Here is a 21,032-nt window from a genome sequence, read left to right as displayed (position 1 = left end):
TTGCAATAATATTGCATTTGTAAGGCAAAGCGTTTGCATTGAAAGACTTGTTTGTTAGTATGCTTGCTGCATTTCTGAAAATTTGCTGCATTTCTGGCTTGTCCTACTACCACATTGTAGAGTGGAATCTTTTTTCTACAAGCAAATTCCTCAGATTTTCAGGTATTATTAACAAAATAAGATGATGTTTGATTTATAGGCAGGCAATTTAAAATAATCCAAAACACCCTTAAGCTATCAAATTCGAAACAAAGAATGTCAGGATTCAAACTGCCTTTCAGGAGGCTGCTAAAAGAAACAAGAAAAGTAGATAAACATTATCAGGCACTACTCATGAGTTTCTCTGCAGGATGTATAAAGGTTGTGGGTGACTGAAAAAGAAGTGTGTTCTGTGTTGAGTTTGAGCAGTCTTCATTCAACTCTGTATTTTAGTTTAAGTATCATATCGTATCATACTTCAAGAAAAATAATCTTGTCCATTAAATTAATGAGCTTGATTTACAAATTACATAGTTGTTTAAATCTAGTTGTTCAGAGGGAATAAGCACAAGAAATATGTCTAAGAATTAAAAGGTGATGTTGAAAAGCAGTAAAATACAAGCAGAATTTAAAGGGCATTATTTCAGCAAAATCTCAACTCACAGAATGTTGAATTACTGTATCAAGCAAATTTCTATCTTTATAGCAAATGCACAATACTTGTATTATAGTAGGTATAATATAAATTCTGTTGAATGAGACAATGTGAACCTCAAAATATAATACTTGTATTATATTAGGTTGGTATGTATAATAAAAAGTAATTCTTGAGCTAACCAAATGCAATATGTTATCAGTATAATTGTAAAATTCTTAAGAAAAAAAAATGTTTATCAGTGCTAATAGTGCAAAAGAGCTGGTTTAAAGACAGTGTTATCTTGCAAAATAAAACTTTGCTCCCAAAGTCAAGGTAACCATCTGTGTCCATGTCTAATTCAAGTACTGTGTGGGGAATGAATTCTGATGTCTTTAAGTTCATTTGCTAAAGAATACTCGAATATCTGGCTAAATAACAAACTGGCTGAACTTTTAGGTTTAAGGTGCTCAAGATATATTTTGAATGTTGAATGCCTTGCTTTTCCTCTTATAGTCACACAGGCATGACTTTTTAAGGTAGAAGTGTGAATCTTAGCTATGATATAATCAAATAAAAAAAATGTTTTCCCTCACTGCAGAAAGAATCTTGAGCTAAATTAATTCCTGATGCTAATGAATGCAACTCTGATGAAGTGAATGCTATGTCTACACACATCTCCTTGGCCGTAGAATTGGCTTCCTGTTTTCTCACTACTAAGCTCTCACTTCCATTACTATTTTGTCTTCTGATTAAACATCCCTTATATTTCCCTGTTAGGCACTCTTCAAAGGCAAAGGAAACTGGACTTTTCTCACATGACTATTTAAAAAGATCCTTCAGTAAATGAAGGGGGAAACACCTTGTGCTGGAGCTGATAATAATGTTAACATGTTAACTTATTTCTAATTTATTTCAAGCTCATTCATCATGAATGGCATGAATTCTTTTAACCTTAGCAAAAACTTAAAGACTGCATCATATTTCCAGTAAAGATTTAACTATACTTCTTACTAGTCATTGGGATTTCCAAGAGATTCTGTTTCCTTAAAAACTGCTGAAACAGATTATTACAAGTAGTAGTGCGCTTGTATACATATGCATTAAGAATACAATCCAAAGTGCTGGAAGTGCTGAAAAATCTTTCCCACAGGAGCTTTTGTAAAGAAGCAGTTCCATCTCCCAGTTGTCATGACTTAACCAGTATTCTAAAGTGTCATACTACTTCCTCTGAGGACTGTTTCATTAGGACTTGGGGATTTCCATTGCAGCTTATGCATGGTCCTTTTTCAATCCTCAGCAATTCTGAAATGCTATTTTAGTTCTTATAAGAGTTCTTGATGAAAATTTCTAGTGAGAAATGGAGAACTGTTTGCAATAGATTTTAAAAACTTGTTGTGATTCTACTACAGATGGTCTTGGTAATCTCCTAAAATTTCTTCAGTTACTTTTTGAAATCACCAAATTCTCTATAGTTGCATTTTCTTACAGCCCCTCTTATGAACAGACAGCTGGAAGACAAATAAAAATAATTTACTAGTGGCACAGTTGGTTCTTACCAGAATCCTCAGTTAATTACACGGTTCAGTTTTGGCAGCTGATAAAGATTTCTTCCCTGAAATTGTGGATTGATTTCAGGCTTGTATGCAGTCTCATTTCATTTACGAATCTCCATTAAATCTTTCCTGACTACATCACAAAAAGGAAAAAAATATCTACAAACAAATCCACCACCTACATGTGACAGTCATAAAGCCAAGTCTATAGAAGTAGTAAAGCTCTAAAGTCACCTTAGAACCAGAAACAACTTTAAACAGTTGGATTCATTTCAGTATGTCACTTTGGCAGAATAATGATGCATTAGTAAGTAATTGTCTAGTTATATCATAGCTGGATTTGATAGTCCAGCAGTGGATGTGGTTCATACATTTGCCAACAGCAATATTTGATATACTTTCAAATTTTAGTGTTCATTTAACATAAAGAGATCTGGGTTTTTTCAGTGTTTTTCTTAGGTGGATATGTGTTTGGGGGGGTTCTTTTACTTAATCTGTAAGACAGAAAAAAGTGAGTGTGGCAGAAGTGCAGGTGATCAGGACCTACAATGGCTTATGTCATCCAGCGCTGGGTTTTCTTTCTCACTTGCTACCATGTAGTGTTCTGCAGCCCCTGTAATGAATTTAAATGACTTCTATCAAATTTGAAATTTGTCTTATTTTTAGTGTATGATACTGAGTGTGGAACATATTACCTAGTTCACTAACATCTAAAGCTGTGCATTTCTAAAATTCCAATCCACTTGCTGTCAGAGGAGGCTATATGTATTTCTCAAGGAATTGCTTTAGTGGGTGGTTTTAGCCCTATAGCAAATGGTTGGCTTCCTGTGCAGACACTTGGAAGGGATAGCACAGTCCTCCCAGCATACAGTACCCTAGCCCATTAACAGTGGAATGTTGGAATCTTCAAATACTGTGGATATAGCAAAAGAAATTCATTGATAGAATAAAAGTTCATAGAAAGAACTAGATAGAAGCTACTAGAAAGAATGCTAGTTTCAAAGCATCTTACTAAGTGTTTTCCTTATTCATTTACTTTTTTGTTACCACAGTTGAAATAAGTAATTTTTTGTCTGTCAGGAGTTGCATTTTTCCACTGAGCAATGAAAACAGTTAAGTTTGTCATTAAAACATGCGGTGAGCCCACCAAATCATGGGAGAAGTATGGCAGGAAAAGGGGGCTGTGCAAGAAAGGAGACCTCAGTATAGAAGGGTCTGGTAGGGGAATCTGGATATGTTTCAGTGTTAGTGAAAACAGGGAAGGATGTGAATTACAGCTTGCCAATTTTCAACACACCACTAAGGCGTAAAAAGGCAATTGTATTGGCTCTACGGAGCAGCTCACTGTTTTGTTCACAGAATATTCTGAAATAACATTGCCAAAATTTAAGACAACAAAAGAAAGGGAGGCATGACAAAGCAGGATTTCTTCTTGACTTTCAGAAATATATTACACCTTGCTTCATGTAGATAGAACAGCTTTGGGTCGCACTGACATACTAGTGGCATATGAAAACCCTGTGGATGGATGGAGCGTTAGATTGGAAGTAATAAGGTTGTGCCTGACTTACCTCTGCATTTGTAGCAGATGTTACAAATGTCATAACATGAACCTTTGGGATCAGACTGGAAAAAAAAAAGCAAGACAACAGATGTAGGCCTCTTAGTTTTACCAGCAAGTATGGTCTGACACTATATAACACTGTTCTGACTTGATGTTAATATCCCTGTCCTCCTCCTGAGAACAGAGCCAGTGACACTAGCCATTTCTGTAGCATTGGAGCTGTAAAGGGGTGGCAGCAGTTTTCTTGTCAGAGGAATTTTGATACTAGTTTAAAAATAAGACAATAGAACTATTATTCCAGTAAGGGTCTTACTGTGATATCTGAATAAGTAATCCAGACTCATCACTCATTTCTTCATGCAATTGTAATGTTTATGCATTTTTTCTGCTGGTAGAGCCAAATCTCTCGGAGTGGACATTTATCTGAAGGACTAATAAATTCCTAGGTTTTTAAGCCCTTGATTCACCCCACCCTTATGTGTCCCTCTCCCTTGCCTCACCCATCTTTCTCTCCTTTATCTCTTTCTCTTCATATTTCTGTAGACTTTTTCCTGATCTATTTACAGCAGATGGATTTCCTGGGAAGCTCCTATCTCACTTTAATTATTTTTCTTCTCCTGCTATTGATTTGAATTGAAAGTATTTGTTTTTTACTTTCTGTGTTGTCCTCGATATGTTGGAGAGTGTATGAAGTTATTCATTCTTTCTCTGTTTCTCACTAGTTCTTGCCAGTGTTCCTGAATTTTATGCGAGGGAAATGAAATGAATTCAGGAGTATGGGCCCTTGTATTTTTTGCCCTGTGCTTCAATTTAAAGCAGGGGTGATTCTGTCTGCCACATCACTCCCTCAGGTGCTGCCATTCTTGAACTGGAGGCTTAGCCCTCTCCCTGAAGAATTTCATTGTCAAGCAGAAGAGTGGGGGTTCTCCCATGAAGAATTTTAATCACCCTGTCTGTAACCCTTTTGAAGGAGGCACAATAGTTCCTATAGTAACTACTACAGTGTGGGAGAAAGGCCAGTGCTCCGCCCAGCCACAGATGGAGAACTCTCTTTGCTTAGATGACTGGAAATTCTTGCACAGCAAAGATTTCATCCTTTACAGTGAACAAAAAAAAAAAAAACCAACTCTGAAGTAAACTCTTAAATGTACATGTGCTAATTAAGAAACAGTGGTAGTTATCAAGGAGAGAACACAAAATATACTTATTTCATTGTTGGGGTTTCTAATTTTAAGAAGTTCAGCAAAGAGGGAAAAAGAAGAGATATTTAGGACTTAAGAAAATTTGTCTCCTCCTCCCACCCACCCTACCCCCACCCCCTAAAGAACAAATCCTTGGGAAGGAGCAGACCTAAAAACCGAGTGAAGGTAATTGGAAAAGGAGCAGACTCCTAAAACAGATGAAAACTTACACTATGACAGTCACTTATCTTGCTTCTTTTTTCCATTAATTTTGACTGTTTCTCAAGGGAAAGACATATTATGTCTTCAAATGCAATTATTCCAGTTCAATTAACAATTAATTTTCAATTAATATAATAACTTCTGCTTTTTGACAACATTTCAATTTGATCAATTTAAGTTATTGAAACTAAAAAGCTATTAAAAAGAAGTTTAAAAGTATTAAGCAGCTTGAATTTGAAAAGCAAGTTTTGCTAAAAAATTCTTTTAATTTCTGGACTTTTTTCAGAGATGAACTACTGAAAATAATAAAGCACACCTGTAATTGTGTTACATAATACTTTCATTAATTAACCAGTACATTCTTGGCAACTAGTAGGCTACTCCCTGGAAAGGTTAGCTTTACTTTCTCAGCCATGGATCCCTCAGTAATGAATTCATGCTCTTTACCAGTGACCAGAAGACAGATATCTAGAATATGAGGCATTCTTGTACACAAAAATATATATTTGAAGTGCTGTTGTTATCTTTGAAAGTTGATTATCATATATTGCATTATACATCTTACATGTAGTCCTTTGCGACAAATTTGTTCTGATGCTTTATTGCTGTGATACTTCTTTGGTAATGGCACAGTATTAATGATTCCCATAGCTTTACTAAACCAAGATAAAATACCTTTCCACATATGTTGTCGCTCCATCTAAGATTTATTTCTTCTTCCCATCTGTGAAGGTGGATAAGAGACCTAAATTTTGGATCATATGATGGCTTTCAGTGAGGTAACTGGTGACATAATTGAATTTCTTTGGATACCCTTTCCAAATCAGAGGGCAACACCTCTGCTTACATCATGCTGTTCATCTCTTATCTCACTTTAGATCAGGATTTGAATTTACATCTTGTGTACCAGATGTCCTCAATTTCTAGGCAGAGGGGTTCTCTCTTACGGGAAATTTCTTTCAAAACTTAGAATCAGTCATAAAGGGGATAGCCAGGAACAATCAATGGGAAAAATATTCATCAAAAGGTATTAAACAGGAAGTAATTATTAAAAAAAAAAAATGCTCCTGTGAATGTTAGCATGCAGAAATACTGGACTGCCAATGTTGATTACACTTCATCCTTCCCTGAGACTGAGTCTTCTGTCTCTGTCTTTTCTAAAACACAGCTTTTAAAAATTTCCAAATTACTCATTATGTGTCATCAGAAAGCCCCAATATTTCAAGATGACATTGCACCTCTTCCTGTAAAACCACTGTGATTGCCAAATTCACCTCCATTTTCTTTCATGGACATTTGGAGTTATTCATAGAAATCACAAAAGATACATTTTCATCTAGAATATACTCTACATCAAGGCAAATATATTAGAAATTGTATTGTTATTTCTATAGATCTTTCTTTCTACTCTGAAACAAACAAAAATTATATTCTGGAAAAGAATATTTAAAAGATTATAGCCACACTCATGCTATAACTGTTTGGCACATACAATCATCTGGCCACTCTGCTTATGCTCTCTCATCTGACACCATCATGTATTATTTTGATACCCATGGGGAAAAATACTAGCCAACCCTATGTGAAGCTGCTGTGCAATTAGCCTGATATGGTTACATATTTTGTGAATAAAGCTGGTAATTTTCTTTTTTTTTGGTGGGGTATTTATAAACTTTCATATTTATGTAGATCTGCTCAGACTTTGCTAATTAAAGTCTGACTTTATTGGCAGTCATAATTAGCGCTCTTCAAGATAAGCTCTTTTTCTTTATAATTCTTCAGACAGCAGATTGCCTAAAAGGTTGTAGGTTGTAGTGCAGTGGCCCTAAGTCGGCCTCCCCTTCCAAGTGTACAAAATGTTCTTCTTAGAAAAATCAACAAAATCAAATAAAAAATATAAGGACGTTGAGGCTAACTGAGGAAAAGCTTTTAGGGGTAAATAAAGGTTAAGGGAAATGAATTTTAAAGTAGAGTTTAGTTTTTAAACTATGAATAAAACAGCAGAATTTTAAAACTCTTTGTTTGAATTTTCCAAAACTTTCCACAAAAGCAGTTTATGTTGAGGGATGTCATGCAAAGTCTCACGGGATTTTTTTAGGGGAAACTGATAATTGTGCTCGTGTGCCGCTCTTCCATTCCTAGTGATCAAAGAATACTGCTTGTGCTTTATTAGAACTCTGTCTTCACCAGTAGAAAGACACAGTCAGCATCAGTCTCTGGTCTCTAAACACACCTTAGAGCTGTGTTTAAGAGGAAATCCTTCCTCTTCAGGATGCACAGAAATCGTAGGCAGTCTTCCTTTTTCACGGTTTCCCACTTTTTGTAGCACAATTGCAAATGCTCTTGAGGTTGCATTAAGCATGCTTAGACTGCCCCCAAGACACTCTGAAAGGGAGGTGGCTCTTCCTTCACCTCATGCATAGCCAGATTAGTCATTGAGGGAGGAATTTTAAAGAGGAACTAGTGAACAGTTAGAATTTTTTAGTTTTATGGAATAATCTCATGCCAGGAATAGACATATCAGTTTGGATAGTAAAGGTCATAGTCCAATGCCCTGGAAAATAAAACATTTTCGTAGACAGATTCTTCTGCTCCAGCACTACAAAGTGCACATGTGAAAGCAATCTTTTTATCTTCTTGTCACTATTAAAAGTCAATATTTAATACAAATATTGCTTCAACCAACTTTCTGATTAATTTGTGCATTCAAGTGTTAAACGTTGTCAACTAAATGTAGGCAATACAAAATATGACCCCATGTGAAAAAGTCTATTCAGAGATGTTTGTTCATACCACTAAAATAGGAGAAGCTTGTCAGAATTTAGCCTGGGTTTGGAACTTGTTTCCATTGTGACTCCTTCTTGAGTTTGGCACACATGCTTCAGCCTTCTCTACATCCTAATTTCCCCTGCTTCCTGTTACTCAAAAGAAGAAATTTATTTCATGCATTCAGTATTTTGTTTCTGTAAAGAATCTGCATTTAAAAGGGAATCCACATTTTTAAAAAAGATGTGCATCCATACCTTTAGGTCTGTGAAGGTCGCTAAGCTACTTTGATTTATAGATTTTGTGAAATAAATCTTAAATCTCTTGCTTTTCAAGTTTTCTGTGAGTGGCTGAGCTGTGGCTGCTGATGGTTCCATCCACAGGGTGAGAGATTTAGATGACTAGCTGTGGCTTGTGTGATGGAAGCCAGTTCAGTATTTATAGCTTATGTTTTGAAATTTTATGTTTTGAAATTTTACACTAAAATAACATTGGGCCTGCTTTTTAATCCAAACATTTCAGTCTATGCCTTCCTTTCATCTATTGGCATGCCAACAATTCTTTCAATACAAAGAAGAAGTTTTGTGCTGTGACTGGACTGTGAGATTGCCATGTTTCTGAAAGGTATCAATGTAGTATGCACTTATATACCCAAAATAGCATATTTCTTCTTCTGCAAATAGATATCGAGAAAATGTGAAAGCTCAAGTAAGCAAAATAATAAGACAATGAATCCAGATGATTAAATAATTTACGTTTCCCTTGTTCTATGTTTGTCTCAATATTCTTATCTCATTCCTCAAAATATGAAGAATGATAGTTATGGAAATGCATGAAATAAGGTACATATTTAATATTTATTAATTTTTCCAAAAAGAGTTGCAGCATGGCTACCAGAAACATAATTGTTTTCTGTGTAACTTATTATCGTGGTGGTAAAATTAGGAACCGTCATAAGAACTCCACATCACCTGACTAAGAGCAAGACACATAAATCCAAGTGTTCTAGTGCTATGAAAATGTCAGTGAACTGAATGGCATGAAAGTACTACAAGATATTTGTCTACATATATACTTGCCACAAGTATGCAGTCATCAATGGAGGATTTAACTGACAAATTTTAAAGTTAAGATCTGACCCTCTCTTGTTTTCTAGTTAACTCACTCACCTTAAAGTGATTTCATTTGAGGTATAGAATTAAGGGTCTCCATTGTGAAGGACTGATGACTTACCTATAAGTGTCATGTAAGGTTCAAGATACTGTTTTAAAGAGGGCTGCACTGACTTCAGGCACTTCATTCAAATTATGATACTTAAATGCTAAAAACCCTGCAATTGACATCGTAGAATTGGATTCAATATGTAATGGATACACTTTAAAATGGTAGAGGTAACATAAGGATATAGGCAGGAAATAGCAAATTAATTGAAAGGTAAATTCCAAATGGTCGTGTGTTCAGCCAACGTGTGGAAAACATGACACAATCTAGCTGGAAGAATGAAAGGACCTAAGGGGTTTCAGGGAGGGGTTGCAGGTTTAAAGGTTGGGGGATTTTTTGGTCTTTACAATGCTCTTATGGAGACTACTATGAAGCAATGTCTGGCAAGCCAAAACTGAATTTGCTTTTTTGTTTCTGACAGATTATAAATGAAGTAACTGTACAGAGCACCATACTGACAGCAATCATGATCAGAATACTGAAAATCTCTACAGTGCCATATATTTTTAGTCACTCAACTTAAGATAAAGTTTTTCTAGGAAATACAGTCTTGAAGAATTTTCTTTCAAGGTGTTAGAGTCTATGTCCTTGAATATGAGAAAAGAGGAGGACTTAGAAATACCAGCTCTACAGCAGTCTCCATTTGTAATAATGAGCTATTGCCTGAATCTATTAGCTATGAAGCCACCTGTTTGTTCAGTATAAATAGCTTAGGATTTCCTGCAAGGAAATTACATGAAACATCAATAAGAAATGATATTACATTTTCAGGTCAATATGACTATCATTACTTGGCATTTATCTTTTCCTACTGATATCACATTTGGCAGCCAGTATCATAGACAACTAAGAAATTGTTGCTCTGTGTTTTGTTTCCGTTCATGTTAAATTGGCCTGTTCAGTAATGGCAGTCATTCATTCTGCTTGTTTTAGTGGATCCTTGATATTTCATTTTTCTTATCATACACTGTAAAGACAGCAATACGTAATGATGGACTAGTGCTGTGATGGTTTCAGAAGCATTAGTCTCTCATCAGGGTCTTGGGATGTAAATGCTTTTGTACACACCTTAGAAGGGTGCAGAATGAACTTCACCTCTTCTCTCTGCTGTGGATATGCCTGATTTTGTCACTAAAACAGGAAAGGGAGAGGAAAGGCAGCTTCCTGCGGCCCTGTGCAGTCTTTTCTGAGCTCTGCCTTTCTCTGATCATGTGGGAATGGTAGTCTAGGCCTAAGAAGAAATCTCAGCTTAGAGTAGATGGCTACATTTGGTTATATGCAGACTTAATTTCTGGCTTTATGTTCCTGGCATACAAAGTTTAATGGAATATTAGTTTTGTGATTTCTCAGCCTTTTTTGTAGTCACTGCTGCCTTTGAAGCATAACTACCTATTATTCACTTTTAAACTATATAACCTAGAAGCTGAGGTTTCAGAACCTATTCCAGCAACTAACATGGAGATCTGGGATACTGAAATACTTCTCTACACTCAGGAGAACTTTATTTTGAATAGTAGATGTATTTACAAATGTTGGCTTTTTAACGTTGTGTCTATTTCATTTCAGTCTCAAATAATAACATGTTCAGATAAACCTCTCAGATAAACTAGTAGAATAAACTTCCTAATTCATAAGTAATGTTTAGTTCTTATTCCCACATTTCAAAACATTTACAATATGTGTAGCCTCTTTTTCAATAGTATTTTTCACTAAATTCTGAATGCTTTCATCACCATAAGCCTACAGGGATTTGAGATATATCTGAACAAATAGATCATTTCCACATTCATTGGACACTTAAATAGATTCATTTTTAAAAATCTCTTTTTTCATCCTATAAATTTGAGTCTTAAATTACATATTAAATTACTAAATTTATATACTATGTAGAAGGCAGAATTTAAATTAACACCGGTGTATTAAGATGCAAAACATTTAAGGGATTAATGTCAGTGATGAGGATGCATGAGAACTAAATGTGCAGACCTTGCAACATAACTGTTTTTTATTCAGTTATAGGTGCCCAGCGCAGGAGAAGTCCCAGTGCCCTTGCCATTGAAGTATTTGAATCACATTTGGGAAGTCATATTTTACAGGTAAAAAAATGGCTTTTCCAAGAAAAATCAAAATATCTACCTAGTCATATATCTGCCAATAATTTGAATAGTATTGTTGTCAGCACTTATATTGATAAGGTTTTTTTATGCTCATATTTCTTCTATTTTGGAAGTCTATAACTGGGAGAATGTTAATGACAGGCAAGGCAAGTGTTATTTAGCTGAATCACAACATTTTGTTGTTTAGAATTGTGCAGTAGGTGGTTGCTTGCAGAACGCCCTTATGTATTTGTGTGAGTGTGTGTACAAGCTAGTATTTTGTGTTGGTGATTTGTCTTATGTAATGTATCAATTTAGGGCTGGGGTTTTTTTCCCCACTTTGGTTTATGAGCACTGCTTTTCTCCATGATATCCCAGTTGTCACAATTATATATCACAAATTTGGAGCAATCTGCAGAGATTAAAAAATAGTATGCCTTTTAGATGTCCTTAGCTGAAAACTGGTCTGGTATTTGTCAAACAAGCTCGTCACATGGCACAAGTCATCATATTCCAGGAAGAATCAACTGAAAAACAATGACCTGATGGAAACATTCTTGTGCATGATTTATTTTGTCAGGGTTACTACAGCCTTTCTTAGACTGAAGTGATCAAATGTGGAGTACAAGCAGTTAAGAAAATATGATGTGTTTTGCAGTAAGGCAAACCCAGCCCTATGGAAATAAAACCCACACAGTCTTTTCTAAGTGTGGCACTGAATAACTGCTGTTATTTAGCAATGTACACAGCTTCTCAATGCAAATATATTGTCTGGTGTATTATCTTTTGAGAGGTACGAGAGAGGTAGATTAGGATATTATCATGAGAAATATTCCACTTAATTTGAAATGATTGAGAGCTATCTCTCTGCACTAACTCAGCTGTGTTATTCAAAAGAACTATAGATAATGTCAGAATTTTCATATCTTTATAAAGTAACTAAATGCAGCAAAGAAGCAAAGATAATTTTAGGAAAACATTAAATTAACTAGTAGAATTAATTTCTCTTCAGAACAAGAATCGTGAATGAAATTATTTGCTTAGTTGTGCACTCTTGGCAGAGGTCTAGGTCAAGTTTTTGATTCTGTAACAAATACTTTGGTTGTAGTTATTGTGTCAGAGATCTGCACCAGCATCTACAGTACTGTGTTTGCATATTAGGCAGGAACACTGCTATGTTGTCTCATACATGTAGAAAAAAAATTAAGAACTAGCAGTTTTGTGATATTTCAGTTTATGTAATTTGTCAGTGTGTCGAGTGTGTAAACATATCATATATCCTAAAGTTATGTTTTGTACAATATTGTTTATAACTCATATATAAAAAAAAAAACCCATTGAGACTGATTTATTCACACTCTTTAGGTATTAAGTATCACTCTTATAGATGAAAATGAAAAAACCTAGGATGGCCGCTTTGAAAACTACTTGATATTTGAGTTTTTCACTTACAGTGTATTAAAACAATTAATGAATTTCAACCTTGTTTAAATGAGATCCCATTTATGGATTGTTGGGTTTTTTTTTGGTTTTGGGCTTTTTTTTTTGTTTTTTTAGGTTTTTTTTTAAATGTATTTGTGATAAATTAAGGTGTTTTCAGGATATAATTTCATCATACTACTACTAAAAAAGTGCTCTATTGCACTTGTACTCAAAACTGAGGATTTTAAATCAAAATTACCATCAGCCTTATATTGAATATCTGTTGAAGTGTGGCCTTTTCAAAGAAGATGATGCTTTTATCAAAGTACCCCCATGAATCCCTCAGCTGATAATAAGAAGTTCCACCCTGATATTTGCAAGATAGATGGTTGACGATGGATAAAGGACAATATGAATTAATAGTGGTGACAGTTTTATTGTGACATGTTAAGATTTTGTCTTATTTTAGTAGAGCAATCAACACTTAGGAGGAAAACCTGGGTCATACATTCAAATGCACCACTTCTAAACAGATAAGAATGATCTTCAAAGTACTGCCTTGTGGTCTAATAGGTAGAAATATAATCATCAGAAGACAAAATGGTTTTTAAACAACAAATGGATAGACTTTGTAGTGGAATACAGTTCTAACATGTTCTCACCTAGTCTGCTACTCACAGAAATTATTTTCAAATAAGTATCATGATAAGTATTGTTTGCGAGTGAAGTAACAACCTTGATTGTACCTTGGGAACTTTGGTTTGCTATCTTAAGAGTCTGCTATCTTAATAATTTGAATTAATAGTTTGTGTAATCCCTTTTGCTATTAATATTTTGAAGACTTGGTTAAGTGTAAGCTCAGAAATTAAGGAGCCTCTCTAATCTTTTTAATATTTTGATACTTCAGAATTTATTGATAGACAAATATGCAAAATACAGTAGATTTTGAAAAAGTGGATAGTGTTTTTTTTTTTTTTAATGGTGTTACAAAACCAGAAATGGAGGTACATCTTGTGGTATTTTTACAGGTACATATTGTGATATCTTATGATATTACATTTTAAGTCAACAAGTAGGTAGTGTCAGTCATATCTAGGTATACATTATATACATTAATCATGTCTATACATATTAAATCCATGTATTTACATAAAATACTTAGTCATCATTGAATGAAGAATGCCTTCATCCATGATTTTTTTTTGTTATTAAGGATTCAAATGTTTAAATACTGCTTAATTGATGATTGATAAAAGTACTAAAGGTTTTCTCCCATATGCAGTTAAGTGAAGAAAATAGAAAAGTAAAACTCTACCTGTCATGAGAAAAATAAAAGTTAAAAAGTTATTGATATTGGTGTGAGATAGCATACAGTTAATTCTGTTCCGTTAATTGCAGACTTCATCAACTCCAAAAAAATGAACATACTATTACCTTTACATAAATTCAGAGATGAAAAATTGAAAAAAAAAAAAAAACTGATAAAAGGAAATTTAATAATTTTAAAAAGGGCTTCATTTGAGTAAGGCTGGATGCATCTTTGCATTTGTCCTTTGCACATATTTAGATATACAAAGAGGCTTTTACTTTGCTTACATATGAAATCCAAGACTCGTGCATTTCATGTATTTCATTTCGTGTATGAAATCCTCATGGTGAGAGCTCTGGCACAGGCTGTCCCATCCCTGGCAGTGCTCAAGGCCAGCTTGGATGGGGCTCTGAGCAACCTGGGATAGTGGGAGGTTCCCTGCCCATGGCAGGGGGGTTTGAACTAGGTGATCTTAAAGGACCCTTTTAACCCAAATCAGTCTAAAATGGTATGATTCCATGTCAAAAAATGTCCAAGCCACAGCTGATTGCTGTATATCATGCTGAAGAGATTCCTAGTGGTAGGTTTGAAGCCAAAGGCACCATCCACTCGGTGCTTGTGGAAAAAAAGACACCACGAGTGACGAATGCTCAAACACTATTACATCAGAATCTTTTTGTCAATGTAATGTCCTTTAAATGTTTTCCAAGTAAAATCACCTGAATTATGAATAGTAGAGTGGGATGTAATGGAGGAGAAAAGTAGGTAATGGCAATATGTTACTTAATTTTTGACAAGATTTTTGATTTGCCAAATTATAGGCTTTGCTTTTCTTGTCTTGTACATTCTTTTTCTTCTGAAAAGTGGTGTTATAATGAGAATAGATATCTTCTATTTTATATTTCTGTATATTTATCTGTCTATCAATTGTATCCAGTAAAAAATTATTTCTGGTACCTATTATTAAAAATTTGGCTTAAATTGGTTGTAAAAATTAGCAAGATTTTCATCAATTTTTCAGGATCTCTGGATTTTTTTCCTATAACTTCATTGCTATTGAGAAGGTGTGAACAAGGGTCACTAACCCCCTAGCCTTCTTATAATCAGGAATGATCAGGAAATGTAGAACTAAATATAGAGAAAAGGGAAAGTTAGTGAATATATTTGCATATGCAAATTAGCTTAATTGATACTGCTTGCCTCTACAGGGATTTTTCATTACAAACTGGAGTGCTACATTGTTCAGCTCATATTGAGTAATTTAGTAACTAATGAGACCAGTTTGCACTAATTTGCATATGATAAATGAGCTTAATTGCAGTAAATAACTTGGAGGCATAATTACTTAATTTTCCTGTGTTGCATGGCTTTTAAGTTCACGTATGAACAACTCAAGATAATTTTGCATATTTAAATTAGTTGCTTTTAAAATTCTTGAACAAAAAAGAACACACCTTACAATATGAACTGTAAAACAATTAAAAGTATAATGTGCATTATTTAAAAAAATAATATTTTGAAAATACATATTTCTTCCTTTAAAAACATCAGTGCCTTTTTAAAAACTAAATATTTGGAATTAATCACAATGGAGAAGTTTTAAAGTCAGGCCAGGATGGAAAATGGTATAAGTAATAATAATAGGAGTGTGTATCTGAACTGTAGTAAGCAGTACACATTTTATATTTCTGCATACAAGAGTGATAACTTTCATAATTGCATTCTTTGCTTCAGTAGTGCCTATTCAACTGTTAAGAAACTAACACTTTCATATAGCATTGTGTACATATGACATACACAGTAACTTCGACACTAGTTGACTTAGATTGTCTATACTGATCTACCTCATTTTGTGTGAAGAAATCCTTATATTAGGCAGATACTGAAGTGTCAGTGCAACAAAAAGTGTATCCTTTTCTTCATTTTGTGGACATGTTCAGTTGTGAGCACTGACAACTCTTATGATGTAGATTTGTACAATGAGTTTCAAAACACACAAACAAGAACAAAGAAACAAACAAACAAAACATAATCCCAAATCAAACTAATTGGAAGACCATAGTTAATTTCTGCCATGTCCCTAAAGTTATTGCATATTAGATGATTTTGATACATTTGATAGAACTGAACTACTGAACTAGACAGAGAAAAAAGCCAACTATCAATCTCATTTATTCCTATAGCAAGATCTGTTGTGCACCCATGTTTTACAAGTGGATGACAATTACTGAATTCTCCTCTGTTCCATAAAGATCCCCACCTACCTTCCTAGAAGCTGGAAGACTTTTTGAATGTTATCTTGGAAATTTTATGAGACTCGCATTTCCCTTTTACTTTTTGCTGTGCCTTTCTCTCCCATTAAGTATTTTGTGGTGAACAAAGGTCTTTTGCAAGGTAAATGCAGAATCAGATTCAACAAGAGAAGAAAAATCAGGTTCCCATTAAGATCCAAGGAAAAGCAACCTCAGTGAAAACAATCTGACCCTATGGGTTGTATTCTTCATTGAGTCAAAAGTCACAAACTACAAACCACTTGGTTTTAATGAAGTGGTTAACAATATACAGAGGATAGCTGTAGTGGATGTCCAGTTGTGTCCAACATGAGCCAACAAAATCATCTGAAATATGCACAAGGCCTGTAAGCCCTTGTTTTACTTCCTCTGTATCACCACAGCCTTGATCGTAGAATGGCATCCTAGAATGGGAGCAGAATTTGAAATACTTGGAAGCTACACATGGGTAAAATGCTGCAATTTGGCTTTACCCCATGCAGCAGTCCCAGACTTTCTATGCATGAAAGGTGGTCTTGGTTGACATGCTTTCCACTCCACTGGAAGCCTCTGATGGTGGATGGAACTTCATGGAAAATTTAATTGTCTCTTTACTGTCATCCTATAGAGAAGCCATGGGCTATTAAAGCCACTGATATTATTTTAGCTTTTCTTTATTTAAAGTTAACAAATAAGCAAACCACCCTCATCCTATGGATGTAAGATGCCTAATGAATTGCTAGCATTGTGAGCAATTGAATAATGACTCATTCTAATAGTTTGATATTCTTTTTTTGTTAATGTATCCAATAATAATAAGACTAACATGAAACTGTACAAATATAATCAGTTTGTCAATTTAGTATATTACTGTGCTTCAGAGAGGGGCCCTTATTAATTGTGGGGTAAATGTGCAGATGAATACAATTTCTGTGGTTTCTAGTGAATCATTCCAGGTGATGCCAGTGCCATAGGGTAGCTGAGTCATTGGTTTGTTTTCTGGAGCATCTCAGATAAGCTTAAATTTCTCAGGAAATAGGAAAACTAACGTTTCTTCACTCCAAGTGAGCACTCTGTTTGCAGGTAGCTAGTACCCCGTCCACCTGCACTCCTAAACTACCTTACTACAATTGTGCTCAGGGGGCTGATCCCATCCAACTCTTTGAGCTGTGTAATAGCTGCAAATAGCAGATTGAACCATATTTGTGATACACTCAGAAGTACTCAGGGTCACATGAATGATCAACTGAATGCAAAGATCGTTAACATCTCAGTAGTTACAAAATAAAAGGGTTTTTCCTATCTTCAGCCAGAAAAATTGGAAGTTGTTATCGGGAAAATGTTTTCATATACTCCTCAAGTTAGTGCTGTTTTATCATCCAGTTTGTAATTCAATGTTATCAAACACAGAAGGTGCAGAATGAAATACCAAATTTGAAGGGAACTTTCATACCATTTCTCTGTTGTCCAAATGGGTCTTGTCCTCCATTTCTGCTACTATTTTTGTAGAATTATAGACATACTTTTTGGAACAATGGTATTCTATCAAGCTTTCTAGAAAAAAAGTGGAAAGAATTCATTCTACAGCTTCACTACAGTATTTAATCACATTTGGAAGATGTTGCTATTAATCCATAATAACTAGATGAGAATATAATGAGACAATTTTTTTAAAAAATCATTTTGCTGGAGAGTACCTGGGTAAAGTTCTCTATACATTGTAAATTTGTGTGTTGAGCATGCAACCACTTTAGATTGGGCAAAATTTGTGAAAATGTTTATTTAAGGCAAATTAGAGAACAGTAAACAGAACAAGTTATTCACATTTTTGCAGTAGTGAGCAATTGGGAATGATACAAGAGTTGCACACAATTAACAGTGTAATGGAGAAACAGAACTTTCTCCAGAAGGGAAAGAAGTACCCAATACTTTGCCTTGTAAGCCCATTGTTAGTTAAGTATTAAAATCAGCCGAACAGTATGAATAATCATAAGTGAATGAGATACAAAGCTCTAAAATTTTTCTTTCCCCACAAATGTTGTGTAAAACTTTGTAGTGTTTTAATTAGATAGAAGCAATAGAAAAAAAAAAAAAAAAAGAAGTTGACTGACTTGGCTATAGCTGAGTGCAAATCTCATTTCTTCCAATATTTGAATTATTATAGGGAGTCCCATCTGACAAGAAAATTTAAAAAGTGGGAAAAGAGGCAGGAAAGTGTTGGAGTGCTATAAAATATTAGGGAGAAGACTTATCTTCTCATTTACTATTTTCAGTCATTCTGAGTATTACATAATGAGGTTCTCTCTGTATAACACTATTCAACACAGAATTGGTGACACAAGACTAAAGGTGAGGAAGCAGCAGATGGTAGTACTGATGGAGGATTTTTCCAGGCTGTAAAAGGTGTCAGGAGAAAAGACTTCTACTGGCTTGGAAATTTGTGAAGGGCAATTGCTAATGATGATGTTAGTGGTACACTTTCTGAGAATGAAGAAGACTGTTCAGCTTCTTGTCTGCATTGGGTTAAAGGGGTAGACTACTAACTGACATCTGTTAGCATGTGTCAAAGGCAGACGAAAAGAGGAAAATATGAAAAGGCTGACAAAACTAAGGGTATGTTGGAGAGCACAGATCTGTGCTGTCTGAAAGTAAAAATTTTTGGGATGAAGTAGAGGTTAAGTTATGCATCAGTAGCCAAAAATAAAATGGAAATTAAATAGATTAATTAAGAAGAAATCCAGATCAAACCACTCAGCAAAGCGATGCTAAACTTTCTATTGGCGATGAGCAGTGCATAAATGCAATGAGACAGAACAAGTACAGAGCAAGTCAAAACGGAAGGTTTGTAGATAATATAAAAGTTTGATGAGGGAATGATTTCTATAGGACATATATTGAGTCTATTTTGTGTACTTAAATTTTTAATCTGAACCTCCTAATTTTCAAGTACAGCCTATATTTATGAGTTTTCTTCCTGACATTAAGTGGCATCCAGAGAGTTTGGATACAAAACAAAGGGAACACCAAATGCTCTTAACAAAATGCAGTCCAGAAATGGAACAAAGGGGGGAAAAATGCATTTATTTGATCTACATCTCTATCCAAAATCAAAAACATTTCATATGCAACCATTTTTTCTCTAGAATAGTTGATGATTATACAGTTCAACTTAGTTATTCCAAAACAGAGATATAACAGTAATATATGGGATGTAGTGTTCAGTATAAACTGAACAATGATGAATTTATGATGTAAGAGATTGTATATATCCTGATGAAAGTATAACTTTCTAGAAAAGATGCAATTCTAAGTGGATAGCACCAAAGAATATTAAATTAGGAACAAAATCTTAAAAAACCCTAAATGCTGTGTTGAGGAAAGATAGGCACACAATCTGCTTGGAAGCAGTAATTTGGGGTGACATGAAATGTGTGTTTATTATGTTCAAACACCACACCCAAACACAGTTTAAAGGCATGAAGTCAGTGTAAATGCTGAAATGTTGTGAAAAGAGTCATAGGACTGCAGTAAGAAAAGGTTACTATCTTGCTTTGCAGTGTGGCTTTCCAGGAACAATGCATCTCCAGCAGCAACTTTCCCTTTATGATTTGAGGATAATGCTATTTCATCATTCTGCTTCTTTCTGTAGATTTCTATAAAATCTACCTAGGAATCTGTTCATGCTTGATCAGCAATCAGTCCTCAAGTACTTTCTAGATTGACAGTCTTCTCAGAAGATCATACTTTTGTCATAAAAGGGCAAACTCTTATACTTGATGTTAATTTATTTAGAAATTTAGAAATCTAATTGTGCATTTTGTACTGGTTTAAGTGATTCAGGGTAAAGATAAGTATTTGAAGCTGAAAGTAGGCAGAAAAAGCTCTCTTAGAAATTTTAATGTTGTGGGCCTCTATTCACTGTTGGATGCTCTTTTGCACTTTAAACATGTGTAAATGCCACTGCATGCTATGATATGGCTCTGGTGTTACACCAGTTTAAATTATAACAGAGGTTAACTTGATACATTGCATGATTCTAAAAAGGGCTAGGAACAAAGGCTAGATCAGAATCTGAAAAGGTTAAAGGAGTTGCACAGACAGCACTGTTACAAAGGACATCTCAGGTCCATTAGCTGGAACACATAGCAAGAGAATTTCCTGGGTTCAGAAGACTCAAAAGGTGCTAATTTGCATACTCCAATTTGTCCCAGTCATAGCAAATGCATCAGATTGACTCCATAAGGGCAGGGCTTTCAATCTGGAGTTATGGCAAAGGTACAGCATCTGAGCACTTGCTGCCCAAGGGGTTATATGCTAAAAGTAGGCTGGGGAGGTGTGGGAAACAGCAAATTGTTTTGCAATTGGAGCTTGGAGAAGTACACTTAAACCTGCATTTCATATGGCAGCTATATATACAGAAGCATGCAGTTTCATTTAATAAAAAAATATTTGATCTGAGCAGGACATGTACACATTCAGTGGTGTGTCATTTAATTCCTGAGAAACTATTTGAAGAAAATTACATACCTCAGCCCTGTTTGCTGACCGTTTTGTTGTCACCTGCTGAGTTTTGTCATTTCCATAGCCAGTGGGCTGTATTGAATCAAAGAGAGGGAAAGGTCGTTAAAAGAAATGGAGGAGTCTCTGCAGCCTGTAGAAGCTGAAGGAGGACTTTTTGCTTCAGGTACATTAAGAGAACTCTAATGGAGTCTGCATTCAGCTATGATTTGGGGTTTTGCCTTATATTTCTCTGAAGTAAGGTGGCTTGAAAAGTATAGCCAGCATAAACTAATGTGTGGGTTCACCAGGAAG

The 21,032-nt window shown here is 34.9% G+C and overlaps 1 protein-coding gene across 1 annotated transcript in view; it reads left to right on the top strand.

Moving 5' to 3' along the window:
* Positions 1-21,032, top strand: part of NPAS3 (neuronal PAS domain protein 3) — a 597,494-nt gene that overhangs the window by 291,735 nt on the left and 284,727 nt on the right. The window contains exon 5 of the mRNA XM_053980939.1: positions 11,137-11,219. Within this exon, the coding sequence (XP_053836914.1) occupies positions 11,137-11,219 (83 nt within the window). The remainder of the gene's footprint in view (positions 1-11,136; positions 11,220-21,032) is intronic.

Source organism: Vidua macroura, chromosome 6 (genome assembly GCF_024509145.1).
Source record: "Vidua macroura isolate BioBank_ID:100142 chromosome 6, ASM2450914v1, whole genome shotgun sequence".
Taxonomy (NCBI): Eukaryota; Metazoa; Chordata; class Aves; order Passeriformes; family Viduidae; genus Vidua; species Vidua macroura.
The sequence above is the reverse complement of the archived record's forward strand: the minus strand, read 5'-3'. Positions and strand labels throughout refer to the sequence as shown.